Source organism: Chelonoidis abingdonii, chromosome 11, assembly GCF_003597395.2.
Source record: "Chelonoidis abingdonii isolate Lonesome George chromosome 11, CheloAbing_2.0, whole genome shotgun sequence".
Classification (NCBI taxonomy): Eukaryota; Metazoa; Chordata; order Testudines; family Testudinidae; genus Chelonoidis; species Chelonoidis abingdonii.
This window is the reverse complement of record NC_133779.1, coordinates 23,046,710-23,069,944: the sequence shown is the minus strand read 5'-3', so window position 1 is coordinate 23,069,944 and position 23,235 is coordinate 23,046,710. Positions and strand designations below refer to the sequence as shown.

Below are 23,235 nucleotides of genomic sequence, written 5' to 3'. Positions count from 1 at the left end.
CCCAGCTCTCATCTATTTGCTTCAGTAGATTTCAAAGCGCTTTCCAAAGCAGGTCAACAGTATCTTTAGCCTCTTTTCACAGAGGGAGAAACCGAGGCACAAGGTGGGGAAGAGGCTCGCCCAAGGTGACCTAGCAAAGCCAGTGGCAGAGGCAGGATTTGAACGCAGATCTCAAGCCACACATCTTCTGGGCATAATGTAACACACAGCACAAGGAACTTGACGGACACTCTGAAGTCAATGGGACTACTTCCATGAGCAAAGCTACCCACCCAAGTGTCTCCAAGATCAGACACCCAGCGCTTCAAAACTACCGAATATGTTTTTTATATACGTAACTATAGCGTGTTTCAGTCACTCAGGGAATGCTAAGAAAAAAGGTCGGTGGAGACAGCAGTCTTTCCACTGGCATAAATAACTCCCCCGGCCCAACATTAAAATTAACACATTTATTAAATCAAGAGAAAGCAAAGTGACTTTGCGAACCTGGAAATCAAATTTGGTGACAGAAAAATGCTGGCTTTATTCCCCACACACACACACTTTTTTTTTTCAAGTCACAAATCCTTTACCTACAAGGCTGAACCTAATAAGCATATTTTGCTCTCTCTACGCACTGATCATTATGACCAAGCAATGTGCGGAAAGACCCTACTGCTGAAAATAAATAGGATTGGGGCAGAGACTGTCCATTTAGAGGAAGGCAAAAGACTTGCACGTCTTTCACATGACGCATGGCGAATGACAAGTCTTTGCAAGACTGAAGCCTTAGATTGTAAACTCTGGCGACAGATCACCTATTTGTAAGACAGGTACCCACAGCCTAGGACAAAGTGGCCTTGATCCATGATTAGGGCATCCATGTGTTACTGTAATTGAAATAAATAATAATTACGGCAAGCATAAAGGGAGAGGGAAACGAGTGCCATCTTACGCCCACACTTCCTTATTTCCCTGCTCCTCCAAATCCTTAAGCTTCCTCCCCCCATACGCCTGAGGTTTTCTTTACAAGGAGAGCAAATTGAAGCGAATCTGGGTAGAGATTTGTCTGGCGGCAGCAAAATACTCCACATTTTTTTAAGGAACAAGAGCCTTTGGTTACATCCCTCTGATTTAATTGACATTTAAAATTTGCTTTTTAAACCATGCAGGACTCCAGTACCAAGTTGATGGGTGCCACAGAACAGGGAGCGTATCAGTTATACAGGGGGAATACGGACGGGTCTTAGAGCAACAACTGAAGTCAAGGTAAACTCACAAAACACGGAAGTGTCACATGAGGCACCGAACAAGGCTAACGAACCTGTCCTGAAAGGTCCACTCCATGTTCACCCTGGCCCTGACCCCACCAACTACCCTGCCTTCCGCTTACCCCTGTCCTCACCTCACCCTCTTCTCCCGCCATCACCAACCTGGCCCTGACCCCGTTCACTCCCACTACTACCCATTGACCCTGTCCTCGCCTCACCCTCTGTTCCCACCATCGCCAACCTGGTCCTCACCCCATCTACTCCCATCAACCCTGTCCTCACGTCACCCTCCGCTCCTGCCATCGCCATCCTGGCCCTGACCCCATCCACTCCCACCACAGCCCATTAACCCTGTCCTCACCTCAGCCTCTTCTCCCGCTATCACCAACCTGGCCCCGATCCCACCCATTCCCACCGCAGCCCATTGACCCTGTCCTCATGTCACCCTCCGCTCCCGCCATCGCCATCCTGGCCCTGACCCCATCCACTCCCACCACAGCCCATTAACCCTGTCCTCACCTCACCCTCCGCTCCCGCTATCGCCAACCTGGCCCTGACCCCATCCACTCCCACTACTACCCATTGACCCTGTCCTCACCTCACCATCAACCCTGTCCTCACGTCACCCTCCGCTCCCGCTATCGCCAACCTGGCCCTGACCCCACCTATTCCCACCGCAGCCCATTGACCCTGTCCTCATGTCACCCTCCGCTCCTGTCATCACCAACTTTGCCCTGACCCCGTCCACTCCCACCACATCCCATTAGCCCTGTCCTCACCTCACCCTCCGCTCGCCAACCTGGCCCTGACCCCATCCACTCCTGTTGAGGTCAATTGGCCCCATCTCCTAAGGCACCCTTTACTCCCATCACAGGTGAAGTAACTCTATCATGAGGCGTGCGAAGTCCCCTCCACACAAGCTGTGGCTACTGACCCCCACCACACACAGATCTAGGTAACCACTGTGGCCACGTCCCTTGGACAGCGGAGCCACTTGCACTCCCAATACGTCCTCGCCCTGCACAGAGTCCAATGCTCTCCCCTGCACCGTACCCGGGGTGCCCCATCCTGCAGGGCACTGAGTCAGGTTGGGTGTTTGGCCCCATCTGCTCCCTACACCCTGAGATTCCATCCCCTAGAGACCACCACTAGTCAGAGAGCCAAATGCCACCTAACGCCCCTAATGCCAGCAGGCCACGCCCCGCAGTTTACTAACCCCCATGCCACCTCGTTCCAGCTGATCTGATCCTGAAGGGCACCAAAGCGCTCTCCCAGCCCACTGGCAAATGCCATCGGCCGGTCCCTCAAGGTTCCACCTCCCTTCACGGACCCCACGTGCCCTGTCCTGTCTGCCAGGGGCCCTCCCTATCTGCTGACTAAGCACGGGGCCCCATCCTGCACCCAGCACCCTCCTCTCCCAATGCCCAGCGGGCCCCATCCTGCCCACTGGGGCAAATCACCCCCCCACTCCTGCCAACACCCAGCAGGCCCCATCCTGCCCGCCAGGCACCAATCATCCCACATTCCCACCAACGCCCAGCGGGCCTGGTCCTACCCGTCTGGTGCCAAGCTTTCCCCCTGCCAAGAACACGCTGACCCCATAAGCCCTGTCCCACTCCTCCGCCCCCCTCCCCACTGACTCCAGCAGTCCCATCATGTTGCTCCTCCACCGCCACTGCCAGAACTGCCCCCCTCAACTCCCATGTAACCCCGGGGCTGCTCACCACCTCACAGGAGCAGGGAAGGGGCGCGGCGGGGGAGAGCAGCCTTTGACAGCACCCAGGGCTTCAATGAGGAGGGTAAGGGGGGGGGTCTGGTTTGCCAAGCAATCAGGGCCACCCCACATTTGAGGGGGGGGTAACCGTTCTCTACTGAGAAAGCCTCCATAGAAGCACCCCACGACAACTCGTGGGGGGAGCAACATCAAAGCTTAACGTACATCTACTCGAAGAACGCCGGCACAGAAATCTCTCGCCCCCCGCCTTCCAAGCCTTGGCGCCCAGACGCTAGAAAACCTCGGCCCCTTAATTCCAAATCCTACCCGGGTACAACCCCGCTCCAAACGCATTGCACCGCCATGACGGCGAAACCTGCCCGCAACGGACAAAATGAAGGGGTGGTGGCTGGAAACTCCCTCTGGCAGCGGCGGCCGCGCGCGCCTCGGGCGCAGAGGGCGGGGGTGAACTCTCGGCCCCTCAACGTTCCACAGCCGTTGGGCAGCGGGGGGGGGAGGAGGGTGCTGCGAACTCTCGGCCCCTCAACGTTCCAAAGCCGTTGGGCAGCGGTGCGCGCATGGCGGGGGGGAAGCCTCGGAAGTCGGAACTCTCGGCCCCCCAACGTTCCACAGCCGTTGGTTGTTTACAAACAATGCCCCCCCCCCCCGAAAGTTCGAAAGCCGTTGGAGGGGGGAAGGGAAAGGGGGGTTGTTTTGGCGCCCGGCTCGGGGGGAAGGGGGGGTTGTTTACCTGGAGGAGCCGCGGCTGCTGGTGGAGTTGATGCTGCTGGTGCTGGTGCCAGTGGAGTAGCAGCAGGCGGGAATATGTCGCCTGGGCTGTTGTCCCCTGCTCCTTCTTCCTCCTCCTCTTCCTCCTCTTCTTCTTCATCCCCCTCCACCTCAGACACCACCATCTCCTCCTCCTCTTCCTCGTCCTCCCTCAGAGGGGAAGCCATGGTGGTGCTGGGGGAGGGGGGGCAGGGACACACACAGAGAGAGAAGGGGGGGAACAACCCCTCTTCACCACACACAAAAATCCTCTTCCCCCCCCCTTCAGATCACCTCAGTCACAAAAAAAAAAACTGCATGAAAAAGTCCCATGAATTCAAAAAAAAGAGAGGGGAAAAAACTCTTTAACTTTTTTCCCCTCCCCCCCTTTAAAAAATATAAAAGGGGGGGGAGAGGAAGAGAGAGGTTTAAAATATATTTAAATTCTGAGGGGGCAGCTCAGCATAATATTTGCCACAAGAGCAAGGAACAAAAATGGCCGCCCTTAAATTATTTTTAAAACAGACCCCCCCAGGAGGGAAAAAAAGGGGAAAAAAATCCCCCCCTCCTTTCTTTATTGAAAAAAAAAAAAACAAAATGGCTGGCTTGATTTTTAAGTCAACCCCCCCCACCACCACACACACACACACCTCTTCCTTGAGGTTAACAAAAAAAAAACAGCCCCCCCCCGAAATCAATCCAAAACAGACAGAACAACAAAAAGATTTTTCCCCCCCCTTGATTTTTCTCCTTATTGTTGCTTGTTTGAATCTCTCAGCTCATTGCATAGATGAACAATATTTGTATATTCCTGGCACTGGGGGGGAACTGAAAGAGAAAGATTTCTGCATAAAACAAAGATGGCTGCTCTAAATTATTTCTTTTTTCTTATACTTCCCCCCCACCTCCCTCAATAAAAATATTTTCCGGGGGGGGGGGACAGAAAAGGCTGGGATTAATCAGTACTCATGCTCAGTGTGACATCAGCATAAATTGTTAAAGGTTAACTAGTTCCATACTAGTAACACCATACATATATATATAATTTTTTTTGCCTGCTTTACTAGTTCATGCAAGAGACAAGAGAAGGGGGGGCCTCTCATTTTTTTTCTTCCTTTCTTACTTTTAAATAGTTCAGAAGGGAGTGGTGGTTATTTTTTTTTCTTCTTTCTTTCTCTTTCTTTAGGCTAAAGGCAAGAGAAGAAGAACCAAAGGGGGGGAGAATTTAAATGCATGGTCCAAATTCGTTGAAGTGCGTCGTGGGGATGGATTTAACTCTGTCTTTTCCTTGATATCTTTTTCATGAAGGTTTTCCACACACACTCACTAAAAAAAAAACAAAAAAAGAACGAGATTCCCCCCCTCCCCCAGCTTTTCTATTAAAAAACACCGTCTTTTCTTTTTTGTTTCGTTGTTAACTTTTCCCCCAGGACACACCGACGTAAAATTGGGGAACAAAATATTATAATTGTACCTTATTTTATTTTTCTTTTAAGCTCTCGCTTTTGGGTGGGGGGGGGGAGATTTTTTCTTAAACTTGTAGCTGGAACACAAAACTCATCCAGGTTCTTGACAGCCAAACCCAAAATGCAACTGGAATTGGGGTGCTCCTAAAAATATAAGGAATACAGTACTCTCTAGGGCCTGATCCTGTGCCTGGCTTCATGCCTGCGACTCAGCACGCTTGCGATGCCTAGAGATTGCGTGATAGGCATTCAGTAATCCTGTCCAATGCTTATTACAGTGGGTAGTCCCCATATCAATGTGTATAGTCAGCATATGCTGCCTTGGGCCCTAAATACAACCGGGGTGCTCATTCACAGAGCCTGATCCTGCAGATGTTACAGACATATATAACTTTGGGATTACTCACTCAGGTAAAGTTGCTCCCACATGTACTGTTTGCAGGATCAGACTTTTGATATTAACAAGGATGACGGGAGTTTTGCGAGTGCCTGAAATAAGAACAGAATTGGACCTAGAACTGGGGAATTCCAAGCTTAATTATTTTTTTTCTTCTCATCGGCTGCTTGGTTGTGTCCCTTAAAATCAGGGAGCTCCTAAAGTAAATGTCGAAGGACTACAGTCTCCTGTAGCTTTAAAATACCAGCATTTCAAATACCTTGTTCCCATCTGCACCCCCTCCAATAAAATCTGGGGAACCCCTCCTTCAGGAATCTTGTTCTGATTGCCTCTTCTTTTCAAATGCATCTAGGTTTCTAGGTCTATCCTCACCAACTCAAACAATATAGCAGGTAAAATAAAAGCCCCAATCCTACATTGGTCTATGCTAGCAGATTCAGCTGTAGGATAGGGCCTGAGTGAGAATCCTAATAGATCCTGGAGTTCCCTACTTGTATTTGATTTTAAACCATCTTTCTACCTTTTGTTTTCCTTCTCAGGCATATTATAGCCCTGATTGTTTCGTTTTCTGTATATTAAAACAAAAGAGATGGCTAATCATACCACAAGGCAAAGGGAGAAATCCTTTCTAAATACGGCTCCAATCCTGGGAACAGTTAAGCATGTCATCACAAAATGAAACACCACAGCCCTCCTCTAAACTTTTTTGATTTTCAGATACTCTGATGCCTGGAAGAAGCAAATACAGTTACAATCCTGGGTTGGGTGGAAGAAAAATTTCTCTCCAATATTTACATGGAAAGTGTGATGATTATTCATTTTTCTCCTCTATGATCTCTCTCTATTACTGTCAATTCCAGGAGAGAAAAATTAATAGATTTTAAGTCCAGAAGAGACTGGTATAATATAATAATATATTATTATTGAAAAAAAGGTCATCAAGTCCAGCTCCCTGCCTTCACTAGCAGGATCAAGTACTGATTGTGCCTAAGATCCCTAAGTGGCCCCATCAAGGATTGAACTCATAAGCCTGGGTTTAGCAGGCCAATGCTCTGGCCTCCTACATAATACAGGCCAGAGAACCACACTCACTATTTTCTGGATAAAGCCCATTCTAGACAAGACTTTTGAACTCTAAAGACCCCATAGCATTTTTTGTCAGAGGTAGCCAGCCTCCTGGGACAACATTTCTGGGGAACCTATCTGAAAAAAAATGTTAGGAATTCGAGACAGGTGACCATTACAAGATAGGACCTGATCGTGCAATTTTAACCCAGGCAGAACTCCCAGCAAGGAGTTTTACCAGCATTACAACTGTAGTTGTAATTTTCATAATCGTAACCTAGCCATACATGCTGTATTTCTATGAACTGTGATGTTAAATCTGGTAGGAAAGGGTTTGGATTTACATGCACACCACTGCGAATGCTGTTTAATTCTCAGCTCCATTCCCCCTGCAGAATAGTCATAAATACCCACACAGGATATGCCCATCGCCTGCAGGGAAACACTGCTTGCCAACCAAACGTTTCCCTCTGTGCCTTTTATATTTAATCCAACACCCCCTACAGCCCTCAGGAGCATGGGCGCTGATCCCATTCATTCATGTTGAAACAGTTCCCTGGCGATGCTAGAAGCCAATGGTTCTGGATGAATTTAGAGGCAAAAGGGGTGGGTTGGGGTTTTTCTCTTTGGCTTTAAAATGCAATAGACAAGGGCTTTTTTGTGGCAGTCGATTTCATGATCTTTGACTTATTTCATCCTCTCATTAGCTGCTGGGAAGGGAGAAGAAATGAAAGGGGCATCTGATCATCTGGTTTCGAAGCTGCCAATTTAATATATTTGCAGGGTGGTTAGTATGGTATTATCATATTGTTCAAAAACAAAAGGATACACACTGAGAACAAAACACAAATTTTCTGACAAAAGAAACTCTTCTTCAACTTGACCCTGGCTGTTTGTGCCTTGGTCTATATTCCCCAAGGAACAGTTTGGTGGGTTGTGTTTTGTTTTTTTTTTACCCCTGTCTCTCATCTCTGTTTGATGTTTCTTTGTAGCTCAGCAACTGTCAAGAGGAAGACCACTGAAGAAACATAGCACGTCACTAACAGAGAAGTCATAGTGTTTATCACAATGGTTTGCCCATCGCATTTTGTTTTGCAAGAAGATCAAAGAGCCAAGACGGCTATACTCAGACGGCACTTCCCCCAAGGGAATGGCCTCTGTTTGCACTGGAAAAAATCTTTCAAGACGACTGCCATGGCCTTGGCCTCTTCCCCGCTGGTTTTCTATATCGATGCTTTTTTCCTCTCTCTTTAATAACATGTTAAAGTTGTGTGCTGACCTGTAACAATGGGGGAATGCCACGTTCAACCCTAAAGAACCACAGGGCAACATGCTGACCCCGGTGCGGTTATGGGAGTTTTGGCAGTGTCGGGCCATTTTTGCACACTAGCCTCATCTGATACATACATGTGCAGCGCCCAGCATAATTGGGCTAAGATTTCAACTGGGGGCCTAAAGAACTAAGTGAATCCTGGCTTAGGATTTATTACCATGGCATAGGATTTACTACAGCGAGTAATTCTACTGTGGGGCTACTCAGGGTCATATGCACTCCAGCTGATAGTAAACAGAGCAGTCACTCACTTGCAGTAGGCTTTAACGGGTGCATAGGCCATGGCCTCGCCTTCTGCACAGGGGTGGATTTTAAGGCTGACAAAAATAGTATGTTAATATTACCATATAGATGTGAGCTTAGTTTGGTAGTTCAGTGTACTGTTCTGGGACTTGGTTTCCATATAAATACAATATATATTTTTTTTTATATTGGAAATTAAAAAAAAAATCTTTGGAAAGGTTGTAAAACCATGAGCTGGAAAAATTCCAGGATGTGACCAGGTTTGGGGAAACGGGTAGATGCCCCTTTGCTTCTCACCATGGAATGCGCGTCATTCTAACCCCTGGCTCTAACACTCTGCCCCTTTATGGCACTGTTCCTCTCTCTGTGAAACAAAAATGATGATAATTACTCGCCTGTAACCATACACACCGGTGTCGTGGTGAGGATTAATTAGGCAGTAATGCAGTGCACTGAAGATTAAAGGTTGACGTCTCAGATGGTGTAAACTGGTTACCTACATTGATTTTGATGGAGCTATGCGGGTTTACATCAGCTGACAACCAGGCTGTAAAGATGTTCTAGAAATGTTAAGTATTAATACCATCAGAAAGATCAGAGCAGCAGCTGCTTCTTTTTCTTTTTTAAACTATTTATTTAGGGAACTTTAAGAAGTTTACAAATCCTTGCCGCGTAAATATCAAAAACAGGACAATCATCACAACAGTTAGCTTTTGTTTCAAGAGACATTACACTGGAATATAGTCATCAGATCTTTTTATTTAACAAGGTGTCACTATATTACAGAGAAAGCACCAATTACAAAGTATGTCTATCTAAAGCTAATATTCAAAAAAATTGAACAGGTGTGCTTTTTTTTTTTTGGCAGATGAGAGATGGTTGGCAGATGAGAGATTCATTCTTCATTTCATTTTGTGTGACCATTTCCACTAGGAAGTCCCAGGTAGATTAACTAAAGGGTCATTCCAAAACAGCTTCTTTTGGGAACATAGTGAAAGACCCTTCTATTAAAAGCGCACGAATAAATTTAAAAAATATGTGCAAGATTGCCCGTCATTTTTAAGAAGCAGAACAGCTATATTTAAGGGTATGCTGAACACCCAAGCAATCATAGAATATCAGGGTTGGAAGGGACCTCAGGAGGTGTCTAGTCCAACCCCCTGCTCAAAGCAGGGCCAACCTCCAACTAAATCATCCCAGATAGGGCTTTGTCAAGCCAGACCTTAAAAACCTCTAAGGAAGGAGATTCCACCACCTCCCTAGGAACATCCCCGGCCTCACACCCTTCCTATGAAATAGTGTCCAAATCAACCTAATCTCCCACTGTCAGCTTCGAACCATTTGCTTTGTCGTCATCTGGTACCACCCTGAGAAAATTCTAGGTCATCATTCCTCTTGAGCCCTTTCAGGAAGTTGAGATCAGTACAAATCCCCTCATCTTCTCTCGCAGACTAAACAACCAGTTCCCTCAGCCTCTCCTCTATCATGTGTTCCAGCCGCTCAATCATTTGTTGCCCGCCGCTGGACCCCTCCAATTTTCCACATCTCTCTGTGAGTATGGGCCAAAAACTGGACACGACTCCAGATAGGCCTCACCATGTGAATAGAGGAATGATCACGTCCGCAATCGCTTGGCAATGCCTACTTATACAGCCAAAATACCATAGCCTCTTGGCCAAAAGGGCACACTGCTGACCTTATACCAGCTTCTCATCCACTGTAACCCCTAGGTCCTTTTCTGCAGAACTACTGCCCAGCCGTTCAGTCCCTAGCCTGCAGCAGTGCATGGGATTCTTCCGTCCTAAGTGCAGGACTCGGCACTTGTATGTGTTGAACCTTGTCAGGTTTCTTTTGCCCCAATCCTCTAATTTGTCTAGGCCCCTCTGCATCCTATCCCTACCCTCCAGCGTATCTACCACTCTTTCCAGTTTAGTGTCATCTGCAAACTTGCTGAGGGTGCAATTCATCCCATCCTCCAGATCATTAATGAAGATATTGATCAAATTGGCCCCAGGACCGACCCTTGGGGCACTCTGCTTGATACTGGTTGCCAAGCATAGGTTAGGGATAAAGAAACTGGATGGCACAGATAATTAGGGTCGGGATACAGGGGTTTTATCTGCCTCTAGATTATGGATTTGAATCTGGAGCCAAAAATTCATCCTCAGCTGACAACTTTTTGGCATCGTGTCTGCAGACTGCATCCTTGTCTGTATGTTTGGGGCTTGTCAACCAGGACACATCTCATCCAAGAGGAGAAGGACTGACTAGGCCCCGGCTTTTGAAAATTCTGCTTGTGTCAGGTTAGATTGTAAATTGCCCAGAGTCCAGGGGTCCAATCCATTTGCTCCCACTCACCTGTCAGGCAACCATGGACACGTATTGGACTGGAAGCGACCATCTGGATCAAGTCCAGTCTCCTGCTACCCCAGCCATATCACCCATTCCTCAATTTATCAAGTTTCATTTTAAACCTTCATTTCCCCTCCCCTAGTTAGTCTGCCGTGTCTATTCTGATTGTAGGGACTGTCTCTTACTATGCATTTGTACAACGGGGGTCTGATTCCAGTCGGTGCTGTCACACTAATCAAGGACACATGGCTCTTTCGCAGGTCTGTAAAATGCCTAGCGCAGTGGTTCCCACGCTGAGCTCCACAGAGAGCTGGCTGGTTATGCGATGCTGGCTCTCCTCATTTCCAGTTGCTAAATCATCCCGAAAGCAGCTAAAAATACACAGAACATTTTCCTAACATCACTTTTCCATGCCAGTGCCTGCCGTAGCTGTAAGGGGGACGCTCGTCGGTGGTGCCAGAGGTGTCCAGGAGTCAAGCTCACAACCATTTGACCCCCTTCCCAGCGTTCTTGGCTCTGCCTCACTGCTGTCTGTCTCACAGATGGCATGAACTCTCCCTGAAGTGACAGAGCCTGGCAGGTCCAAACCAAGAGACACGTCCGCCCTTCAAATTGCATTTTTTCACTCCACTAGACCCAGGGCTTCCCCGTGGCTCAAAGGGACCACAATTATCCAAAGAGGAAGGAGGGGAATCTCTCGGGCCCCAGTCAGTGTCACCAGGCTGGGCAGCATCTGGATGTGCCGGTGCTAACCAGCTGCTCTTTATCCCTACTAAGAAGCCACAGCTGAGAGCTTTGCTGATGGGATTGTAAAATGTAGCAAGTATAGGGTTGCTTCTGGGGAGTAGGCTCAGTGAGCACAGAACAGGGAGCTCCTGTTCAGAACAGCATCAGCATCAAGACAAATCCCAAAAGGATTTAGCCTCCAAGAGTAGATCTCTAGTGAGCTCCTGGAGGTGGATATTCAGTTTATGTCCATCATTGGCCTGTTCGATACAGATCACCTAAAAACAAGCTGTGCCTTAGAAAAGAGAAGGCATTTAATTCTGCTACAGTTGTCACGTGCCCTGTTCCCTGAATGACTGTGAAATGCTCAGGGAGATTAGACAGGCTACAAAAACAGAAAATCCAATAATAATAGGGGATTTCAACTATCCCCTTATTGACTGGGAACATGTCACCTCAGGACAGCATGCAGAGATAAAATTTCTAGGCACCATTAACAACTGCTTCGTGGAGCAGCTTGTCCTAGAACCCACAAGGGGAGAAGCAATTCTTGATCTAGTCTTAAGTGGAGCACAGGATCTGGCCCAAGAAGTGAAAATAGCTGAACAGCTCGGTAATGTAAATAAATTTAACATCCTTGTAGGAAGAAAATACCAAAGAAACCCACCACAGTATTATTTAACTTCAAAAGGGCAAACTACATACCAATGAGGCGGCTAGTAAAGGGAAATTAAAAGAACTGTCACAAGAGTGAAATGCCAGCAAGCTGCATAGAAACTTTTTAAAAATACCATAACAGAGGCTCAAACGATATGTATATCTCCCCTCACAAAAAAGTCAGTAGGAGGACCAAAAAAACCCACCACCATAGCTAAGCAACAGAGTAAAAGAGGCAGATAGAGACAAAAAGACATTCTTTAAAAATTGGAAGTCAAATCCTACTGAAGAAAATAGAAGGGAGCATAAACTCTGGCAAATCAAGGATAAAAGTATAATTAGTCAGGCAAAAAATACCGAAACCATATGAAGAGCAACTAGCCAAAAACACAAAAACTAAGAGCAAAATGTTGTTTCTAAGTCTATCAGAAACAGGAACCTGCCAAACAATCATTGGGGCCACTGGACGCCTGAGGTGCTAAGGGAGCACCCAAGGAAGACAAGAGTGTTGCAGAGAAGCTAAATGAATTCTTTGCATCAGTCTTCGCTGCAGAGGATGTGAGGGAGATTCCCACACTTGAGCCGTTCTTAAGTGACAAATCTGAGGAACTCTTCCAGACTGATGTGTCAATAGAGGAGATTTTGGAACAAACTGAAAAATTAAACAGTAATAAGTCACCAGGACCAGATGGGATTCACCCAAGAATTCCGAAGAAACTCAAATATGAAATTTCAGAACTACTAGCTGTGGTATGTAGCTTATCACTTAAATCAGCTTCTGTACGAGATGACTGGCGGATAGCTAATGTGATGCCAATTTTTTAAAAAGGCTCCAGAAGAGATCCTGGAAATTACAGTCCGGTAAGCCTAATTTCAGTACCAGGCAATGGTCAGACACATATATGAATACAATGTTGGGGAAGAGTCAACACTTTTGTAAAGGGAAATCATGCCTCACTAATCTATTAGAATTCTTTCAGGGTGTCAACAAACGTGGTCAAGGGTGATCCATTGGATATTGTACTTGGCCTTTCAGAAAGCCTTTGACAAGGTCCCTCACCTTGGGTGATCAAACAGCAAGCGTGAAAAATCGGGACGGGGTGGGGGTTAAAGAGAAAGACCCAAAAATCAGGACAGTCCCTATAAAATTGGGACATCTGGTCTCCCTACCCTCAATAAAGGGTCTTAAACAAAGTAAGCTACCGTGGGATAAAAGAGAAGGGCCTCTCATAGTTAAAAGATAGGAAACAAAGGGTAGGAATAAACAGTTTTAACAGTGGAGAGAGACAAATAGTGGTGTTCCCCCAAGGATCTGTACTGGGACCAGTGCTGTTCAACATATTTATAAATGATCTGGAAAACGGTGCAACAGTGAAGTGGTGAAGTTTGCAGATGATACAAAATTATTCAAGATACTTAAGTCCAAAGCAGAAAAGTTACAAAGGGATCTCACTAAACTGGGTGACTGCACAACAAAATGGCAGATTTTAAATTCAATGTTGATAAATGCAAAGTGGTGCACACTGAAAAACATAATCCCAGCTATGCATTCAAAATGATGGGGTCTAAATTAGCTGTTACCACTCAAGAAAGAGATCTTGGCGTCATTGGGGATAGTTCTCTGAAAACATCCGCTCAATGTGCCGCAGCACTTAAAAAACCGATCAGAATGCTGGAACCATTACGAAAGGGATAGACAGTAAAACAGAAAATATCATAATGCCACTACATAAATCCATGGTACGCCCACACCTTGAATATTACGTGCAGTTCTGGTCATCTCATCTCAACAGAGATCTATTAGAATTGGAAAAAGTGCAGCGAAGGGCAACAAAAATCATGAGGGACATGGAACAGCTTCCATATGAGGAGAGATTAAAAAGACTAGGACTGTTCATCTTAGAAAAGAGACAAGTTAAGGGGGATATGACAGAGGTCTAGAAAATCATAACTGGGGTGGAGAAAGTGGATAAGGAAGTGTTATTTACCTCTTCAGATAACACACAAAGCGGGGGACACCCAATGAAATGAACAGGCAGCAGGTTTAAAACAAAACAAAAGGACGTATTTCTTCACACAACGCACAGACAACCTGTAGAACTCTTTGCCAGGGGATGCTGTGAAGGTATAACAGGATTCAAAAAAGAACTAGATAAATTCATGGAGGACAGGCCCATCAATGGCTATTAGCCAAGGTGGTCAGGGTCATAACCCTATACTGTGTGTGTCCTCAGCCTCTGATTGCCAGAAGCTGGGACTGGACGACAGGGGATGGATCACTCGATAATTGCCCTGTTCTGTTCACTCCCTTCAAAACATCTCACACCACCTGCTGTCGGAAGAGGATACTGGACTAGGTGGACCATTAGTATGACTCAGAATCTTCCTACATGCACTATCTGGGAAGGCACAGTACAACCATGAGCAGTATAGGCAAACCGGGCATTACTGAAAGAGGGCAGAGTTAAGGTTAATTAAGTTTTGTGTCAGTGAATTATTATTCATGTGACATCCTCTTGCCACATCCATGTCTTACATCACCACTACACCGTCTTTCCTAAACATGACTTTGTGTGTCATGGAAAGGACTGATTGTATGACCATAGGCAAAAAACTCACAAAGAGATTTTTCCAAATTTCTGATGCCTCGATTCTTAAGGGACAGTTTTAAGGATTTTAGGGCCTGCTATTTGGAGGTGCTCAGCAATCCCAGCTCCCTGTGGAGTTTTCAGCCTCTGAAAATCAGGTCTAAGTGACTCAAGGATCCCATAATTAGAGGACACTTGAAAAGATGGTTGTTAATCTCTCCGGACTGCAGTTTCCTTATTTGCAAAATGGAGCTGATATCACAGCCTTCCCTGCCAGCTGGGAGAATCGTGAGGCTCCATTCAGCCTTTCCAATAGTTGATGTTTTTTTCTTAAAGCTCCCGGAGTCACGTGATTCTGAGAGACTCACAGCTTTCGCTTAAACAGAAAAAAAAAAATCATACATTTCTAGCTCTCAACGGTGAGGAAAAAAAAACTTGAAACCTCCACAGTGGCTCAAAACTCACAAGACCAATCAGAAGACCCCAAATGTATTATTTTTAAGAAATCTTGTGATTTTTCAAGACAATCGCATGATTTTGGGGACCTGACTTGTGATATTAGGACGACTGGGGATGGCAAGGAAGTGGGTTGATTCCTCGTCACACCCAGCCAGAAAACATATTCTTGTCTCGGTTGGGGGCTTGGATCTCACATACATCATTTGTCTTGCACATCAGAGCAAAAATGTCCCCTGCCAGATGCTGCCTTGTGGCAATAAAACCTGGAAAGGTGGTAGAAAGATGGCTGGGGGTAGCAGATAGAGAGATAGTGAGCAAGACAGATGCACGCCTGGGAGATGTAAAGACTCTTCGCCACATTTTGAACAGCGAGGGATTTTTTTTCCCCTTCACAGAGCTGTCTCTTTGCAGACAGACACAGATCAGTGGGCAGGGAGCCCGGCTGCCGTTCACTGAGACAGAAACACCCACTGAGCAATTATCGCACGAGCCCAGTCATCACAGAGGTTACACTGCTCACAGCCTGCCACCGCCGGCCTCGCCTGGCTCCTGTCTAACCTCCCCTTTCTCCGGGTGGTCCCCAGCGTGCTGAACAGATGTTTCTCTCCCACGCTTTGGGCCTGGTTATTCTTTGCAAGTGCCTCTGTGGAGCAGATGTCCCTGTGTGGGTAGCCTAGCCTGCCCTCTCTCCCACAGGAGCCACAAGGTCTATTGGTGTGATTGCCGGCTTGAGATAACCCAGACGGTAGGTTTCGTTGCCCCCCCCGGGGATCCGTTGACTTCCTCCACTCTTGTGCCCTGCAGTAGATGATTAGCAATCACGCTCCTCCTAATTGATCCTTCCCTGCAGCTCCCGCCAAGCTCTGAGTCAGCTGTTCAGACATTTTCAGAAGCAATCCCTACCCCCATTGGCCTTTCCCTGCAGGATTGAATGAAAGTGATCTGGAGTTCCAGAGTGGTCATGATCCACCTCATGCACAGTGGCAGTTCATCTCCCAAAGAGGCATGAGCCTGCTACCTCACCCCCAGGAACATAATCAGCATCCTCTTCCCTCCTGGGCAACAGTGGAGGTCCCAACTCCTCCTCAGAGGCAAGCCAGAGCATATCTGTTTGGGTAGCAGAGTGATTCGAGCCTGCTGTTTTCTCTCCTGCTGCTCACTGAGAGACCCATGGCAGGGGATGGGGCTCAGGCTCTCTGTAGACTCAAGCAGGACTCGCTGTGTCCGTTATTTTCAGGGCTGTTAACCCGTCTCAGAGCGATGGGCTCAGGCTCTCTGCAGACTCAGGCAGTGTCGCTACATTGGTAACAGTTGGGTCACATTTTGAAGGATTGTTTCACAACCATCCCAGCTAGAGATTTACATCTCCTTCTCATTGCCTGTGATCTGTGTAGGCAACACGGGGGGGCAGGGGAGAGAATTTTCTTCGCACGCAGCCCCAAGCGAGCTCTCTGAGGACCTGATTTGAGTAAACATCTGGGTTTTCCAGTTTGACGATTTTCACCCACATCCAAAGGACGTTCTGCCAACTGACGCCTAGAACAGGCCCTGACATTTTGGAATTGATCGGATGCAGTTTTCAAAAATGATTGCATTACAAGCAGCCAAACAGAGAAGCGCTATTGAATGTAAGACTTAACATTGCTCAGCCAATGAGTCTCACCCTGTTAGTTTTTTTTTTCACGTAAGACTCCAGCTCCTGGAGTCACGTGATTTCTCTTTTAAAAATGTCATTTCTACGCTTCATGGTGGTGGAGAAAATTTGGAAAATTTTTCATCACTTCCTAGATTCTAAGGGCAGAACGGACAATTATGATCATCTGTACCTTTTATAACACAGGCCATAGGGCTACCCTGAATTCATCCCTGGTTGAATTACAGCAGGCCTTGTGGAAAAACATCCAACCTTGACTGAAAAATTGCCAGTCATGGAGAATCCACAATGACCAGTGGTAAATTGTTGCCATGGTTAATTCCCCTCACTGCCAAAAAAAAATGTACACCTTAGTTCCACTCTGAATTTGTCTGGTTTCCATTTGTAGCTTTTGTTAGACCTTTGTCTGCGAGCTTGAAGAGCCTGCTATCGTCACATTTCTGTTCCCCATGTAGGTACTTAGAGACTAGGATCACGTCACCCCTTCATCTCCTCTTTGTTCAATGCAACAGATCAACCTCCTGGAGCAGAGGTAGTCAACAGGTGGACTGCGGGCCAAATTTGGACCACCAGATGCTTTTGAACAGACCCTGAAATCTCTTTATTTCCTTATTATCCTTATTATTTTTTTATTATTTTCTTCAGAGTCTGGACCTTGACCAAGAAATTTGGATCTTGACAAAAAATAATTGACTATCCCACGGCCTCTCATTCTAAGGCATGTTTTCCAACCCGTTATTCATCCCAGTGGTTTTTCTCTGAACCCTCTCCAATTTATCAACATTTCTTCTTGTACTGCACACACCAGAACCGGACCCCGTTTTCCAGCAGTGGTCGCACCGGTGCCACATACACAGGGCATGGTATCGAAAGGCTTTTGATCCCTAAAGGGTCAAAAACTGGAAGGAAATATATGAAGAACCTCAGCTTTATTATTTTTTAATAAGCTCATAGATTTTTAAGCCAATATCATGATTTTCAGGGGTTGGATACAGGATCTTTGAATGCTTGGGTTGGTGACGCTGTGTCTTTGTAATATTTTTAGGAATGCTGTGCCTGACTCAGTTTCCCCACTTGCTGGGTGTGAAGTGTTTAATTTCTCCTTTGGGACAGAGGGGTAAGGGATGGGCAGGGCTAGGCTGATACGAATGAAGTCTCAGGAACAGAAGATGAACTTCAGGAAGCTTTGGAAAAGAACGCAAGATGATTCGGCCAACGCGGACTCGGAACAAAACTTGGCTTTCCCAGACTAACCGAAAGGCCCCTTTGCAACAGCTTCCCTGTGTCACTGGTTCCATCACTCCCTAAAGGGGTGAAGTCTCTACGAGGGTGGTCTGGACTCACGTGGATCTGCTGGGAGAAGAAACAGCTGCAAGAGGGCCTGGTCTCAGAGTACTAGCACTGTAAATGGGATGCTCCCAAAGAAGTTGGACTAAGATTAGAGGCACAGGACCCCGCAAATCTGTGACTATGCATCCCTGATCCCTTTCTGTGCCACGGCTGGGACACCTCATCCGAAACCGCAAAGCATCACTGATGATACCACTCACAGCTCATCCGAACCCGATACGCCAGGATTGATTTGTAGTAACGTCTTCCATCAGTGTCCGCATCGACGCTGGTATGAGATCCTGCATCTCTGTTGGTTTGTGCCCCTACCTCTGTGGAGAACTGGGAAATATATTATTTCTTAATAAATACCATACGCCCTTCAGTGCATAGGTGAAATATTATCCTGTCTGACTGCAGAGAGCAGTGGTTTTCAAACTTTTTTTCTGGCGACCCAGTTGAAGAAAATTGTTGATGCCCAAGACCCAGTTGTATTGTGGGGTCCAAAACTGGACACAGTACTCCAGGTGAGGCCTCGCCAATGTTGAATAGAGGGGAATGATCACGTCCCTCGATCTGCTGGCAATGTCCCTACTTATACAGCCCAAAATGCTGTTAGCCTTCTTGGCAACAAGGGCACACTGCTGACTCATATCCAGCTTCTCGCCCACTGTAACCCCCAGGTCCTTTTCTGCAGAACTGCTGCCTAGCTATTCGGTCCCTAGTCTGTAACAGGGCATAGGATTCTTCCGTCCCAAGTGCAGGACTTTGCAATTCTCCTTGTTGAACCTCATCAGGTTTCTTTTGGCCCAATCCTCTAATTTGTCTAGATCCCTCTGTATCCTATCCCTACCTTCCAGCATATCTGCCACTCCTCCCAGTTTAGTGTCATCTGCAGACTTGAGGGGAGTGCCCTCAAGGACACTACTCAAAGAAGAAAGAGAGGTTACTCACCTTGTGCCATAACTGGAGTTCTTTGAAATGTGTCTTGCTGTGGGTGCACCACTCCCAGTCCTCCTTCCTCTCTGCTTCGGACTTTCCTTGGCAGGACTTTGCGGTAGAGAAGGAACTGAGGGCCGTGTGAGTGAGAGGGGGGAGGGATAGCTCAGTGGTTTGAGCATTGGGCTGCTAAACCCAGGGTTGTGAGTTCAGTCCTTGAGGGGGCCATTTAGGGATCTGGGGCAAAAATTTGTCTGGGGATTAATCCTGCTTTGAGCAGGGGGTTGGACTAGATGACTTCCTGAGGTCCCTTCCAGCTCTGATATTCTATATCATCAGTACAGCGCACGAGGACATGTCAGGCACATCTTCGGGTCAAAAGAGCACTGCTACCGAAAATCTCTGATCGTAGACGCATGCAGGAGTGGCAGAAGGTCCCTAAAAGTGGGTGGGCCGCCGGCTCCCAAACTGCAGCCCTGCCCCTTCTCCCCAAGGCCCTGCCCCCACCCCACCTCTACCCCCCGAAATCCCCCCACTTGCTCCTTTCTGCTCTTCCCCCAGTCATTCACCCTTACAGATGGTAAAAAGTGGGGGGTACCCTGTTCCACCACCCCTGGGTGCATGCATCCAAAGGAGGACACATCTCAAAGAATTCCAGTCACTGTGCAAGGGGAGTGAGTTCTCTGCCCCCTGGACACCAACTTACCTGCTGCAGACTCAGCCCTTCCAACACAGCTGGGGCCAAGCCTTTCCTGGCTATCCACATCTGAGGGGATGCTCTTGAACTAGGTCATCATTTTACCTATCCTGCCCTGGTTTCTGCTAACAGCTCCTTTTGAGCTAACTCTACGCCAGCGGTTTTCAAACTGTGGGTTGTGACCCAGAACTGGATCGCGGCATATCAGGCACTACGTTGCAGCAGCTATGGTCAGCACCACCAACCGGGACGTTAAAAGGCCTGTTGGCGGTGCTGCCCCGTTAAGGCAGGGTAGTCCCTATCTGTTCTGACATTGCGCTGCACCTCAGAAGCAGCCAGCAGCAGGTCCAGCTCCTAGGTGGGGAGGGGGCACAGGGCTACGCACGCTGCCCCCGCCCTGAGCACCATGGTCTGCGGTGCCAGGACAGGCAGGAAGCCTGCCTTAGCACCCCTGCTGTGCCGCTGACCAGGAACTGCTTGAGGTAACCCCATGCCCCAACCTTGCACCCCAATCCCCTGCCCCAGTCCTGAACCCCCCCAACCCGGAGCCCCTTCCTGCACCCCAAACCCCTCATCCCCGGCCCCATCCCAGAGCCTGCATCCCCAGCCCAGAGCCCTGACCCCTTCTCACATCGCAACCCCTTGCCACAGCCCTGAGCCTTCCCAAACCCAGAGCCCCTTCCTGCACCCCAAACCCCTCATCCCTGGCCCCACCCCAGAGCCTGCATCCCTAGCCCAGAGCCCTGATAATCTCCTGTACCCCAACCCTCTGCCACACCCTGAACCCCTCATTCCCAGCCCCAGCTTGCAGTCCTCATCCTCGCACCCCAACCCTCTGCCCCAGCCCTGCGCCCCTCCCACACCCCAAACCCCTCATCCCTGGCCCCACCCCAGAGCCTGCACCCCTAGCTCAGAGCCCTGATCCTCTCCTATACCCCAACTCCCTGCCACGCCCTGAACCCCTCATTCCCAGCCCCACCCCGCAGCCCTCATCCCCGCACCCCAACCCTCTGCCCCAGCCCTGAGCCCCTCCCACACCCCAACCCCCTCATCCCTGGAAGCCCCTTACTCCTGGAAACCCCCAGGTGAGAAACACGCTGTTGAGGACTCGTGAATCCAAGTCCCATTGTTAATTCTGGGAGAAGCGCCTGCTCAGGTTGTTAGCCATGGAATTCTGCATACCCGGGAGGTAATAAGCTGAGATGACTATCTGGTTAGCTACGCACCAATACCAGAGTTTTATTGGTTCAGCACAGAGTGAAGGGAAGCGTGCCCTGCTCTGGTGACTGATGTAGGACATGCAGGCCATGTTTTCTGTCCTGATCTTGACAGATTTGGTTCTGATCCGTGACAGGAATTGGGTGCACACATTCCTGACTGCTCTCAACTTCAGAATGTGGATGTGCAGAAGATGCTTTTGGGGAGACCATTTGCCCTGGATGGTATGTGATCCTAGATGTGCTCTACCGTTTTCATTAACTGTGTCAATAACCAGGGAATTTGGTGTTGAGTGTAAAAATAAAAACTCTTGAGTCCTTTGCTGGAACATATTTGTTGTCAGCACATTTACAAGTAGGAAGGGCCATAGCTGGAGTTTGCTGGATGGTTCTAGCAAAGACTCGTTCACAAGAAGGGCCACACATGCAGATGCTGAAGTACGTAAAATGTGCAGAAGTTTATGATGAGAATCCTGGACCCCTTCTTAAGGGTTTTGAAGTGTACCAGCGACACGCTTCAGCTGCTCCTGGAATTGTCTGAAGTCATCTGCCATGGAAGGTGGTGGAGTCGGTATAGCCTCATCTGAACATGATGAAATATTTATGTACCCTGGCACATTCTTATCAACCCTTGCCTTCTGCTCCTCAAAAGCCTCCTCTAGTGGTTCAGGTTGACAAGGCTGGAGTGAAGGCTGAGGAGAAGGCTCTGTCTATGCTCCTTATAAGAGTGACTCAGGACACTTAACCACCGTTGATGATATAGGGCATAAAAAGAGGCATCGACCATTGATCAGGCCAGAATTGGTAGAAGAACTGCATCTTGCAGAATAAACAGGAGAACTCTGTTACAAAATCTGGTAGCCGGAAGAGTCATCATCAACGTATTTCAGGAAAAGTGATAATTGTTCACAGTGGATGGTCGAAGTCCTGTATAAGGAGGTTTCAATGAAAAAATGTGGAGTCAGTGACCCAGAAGATCTTGATACGGACAGTGTCTGGTGCCGGTAAGTAATGAGGACTCTGGCTTATTCGACCCAAGGAGGTCCTTTGAGTATCTAAACTCCTGCAGTACCAACGGTACGTAGGTAGTTACATGAGGAGGCCAGCCTCAGTACCAAGGCAGGTACCGATTTTGAGAACATCAGTGCTACGGGCCCCAAACACTTGCTGTGAGTTCAGAGTCAGACTCTGGTGGTACTGATCTAGAGGTACAGGATGACGGTATAGGTATGGGGATGCGGAAGTGTACGAAGGCATCTTCTACTCTTCTTGTCAATACACAGAGACTTTGAACGCTAAGCTGTCTGTATTGCAGGCACTGATGCAGCTCTGCCTCCTCTAGGATTTTCAGTGCCTGAGACTCAGACGTAGCAGCGATTGTATCCCTTGAAGCTCTTGGTGACGGGGATCCTGAAGAAGAGAGGGCACTAAGTGTGCTCGGAGGCTGGTGTACGTGGGCGTTCTCAGAGCCTGGGTCAGAGGCTGATCTGAGGCCTTGCTCCCTCATAAATAATTTGAATTGTTCTCTCCGTTTTTCCTAGATCTGCTTTTGAAGGAGGAGCAGATCTTACGCTCACCTGGGATATCAGTGTCTCCTGAACAGCAGAGGCACTGGGAATGGCCATCATTGATGGGGACAGTTTCCTGGAAGGAAACACCCCACTTACAGCCTGTCATAGTGCAGAACAAAAAAGTCCAAAGAAACCCCTCAACTGGAGAAAAAAAGGAACCAAAAGAAAACAATCGCCCCAACTAACAACTAAACCAAACTAGCGAACTGTACTAAGTGAAGCAGGCACGCTTGACGCTCCGTCTCAGGACAAAGGCGGAACTAAAGGGCACTTGCCCACATAGCCCTATATGTCCTTGGTACGGGGCGCGAGGAGTTGTGTGGCGCATGCACAGGTCAAACAAACACTGACACCAAAAATCTAAGGCAGATGGGGACACATGCACATCTAAAGTAACCATGAGTGGAGCACCCATAGGGACAGAAAAACAGAGGGGAATGCTGAGTGTGTAAGTCTAGGTTATTTTAAATCCGCTTCTCTAAGCAGTGTGTACCTTGGGGCAAAATTAAGGGTGCTTTGCTCTGGAGAACCGGCTTCTGTGTCACTGTGTACTGTTACCACCCCCGGGGCGAAGGAATACAGCTGGAGACCGGCAGGGTATAACCTGTAGAGCCCCTCTGAGAGCAGCTGGATTACAGGATCCCACCCCAAAGCTGAGGGGAGCACGGAGACCCCGGTGTGTGCAGTGTGCGGGGGGGAAGGGAAATGGGGCCCACTGAGCCCCCAGCAGTGGGAGCGGGAGAAATGGGGGGCAGATAGAGCCTCTGGCAGAGGAAGGACTGGGGGAGTTGCAGCGGGTCCCTGAAATTG

General features: G+C 47.9%; 1 protein-coding gene across 1 annotated transcript in view; it reads right to left on the bottom strand.

Annotated features, from left to right (window-relative positions):
* Nucleotides 1–4,395, bottom strand: part of CHD3 (chromodomain helicase DNA binding protein 3) — a 60,459-nt gene extending 56,064 nt beyond the window's left edge. The window contains 1 exon segment of the mRNA XM_075071348.1: nucleotides 3,716–4,395. Within this exon segment, the coding sequence (XP_074927449.1) occupies nucleotides 3,716–3,920 (205 nt within the window). The 5' untranslated portion in view covers nucleotides 3,921–4,395.
* Nucleotides 4,396–23,235: the final 18,840 nt, after the last annotated feature.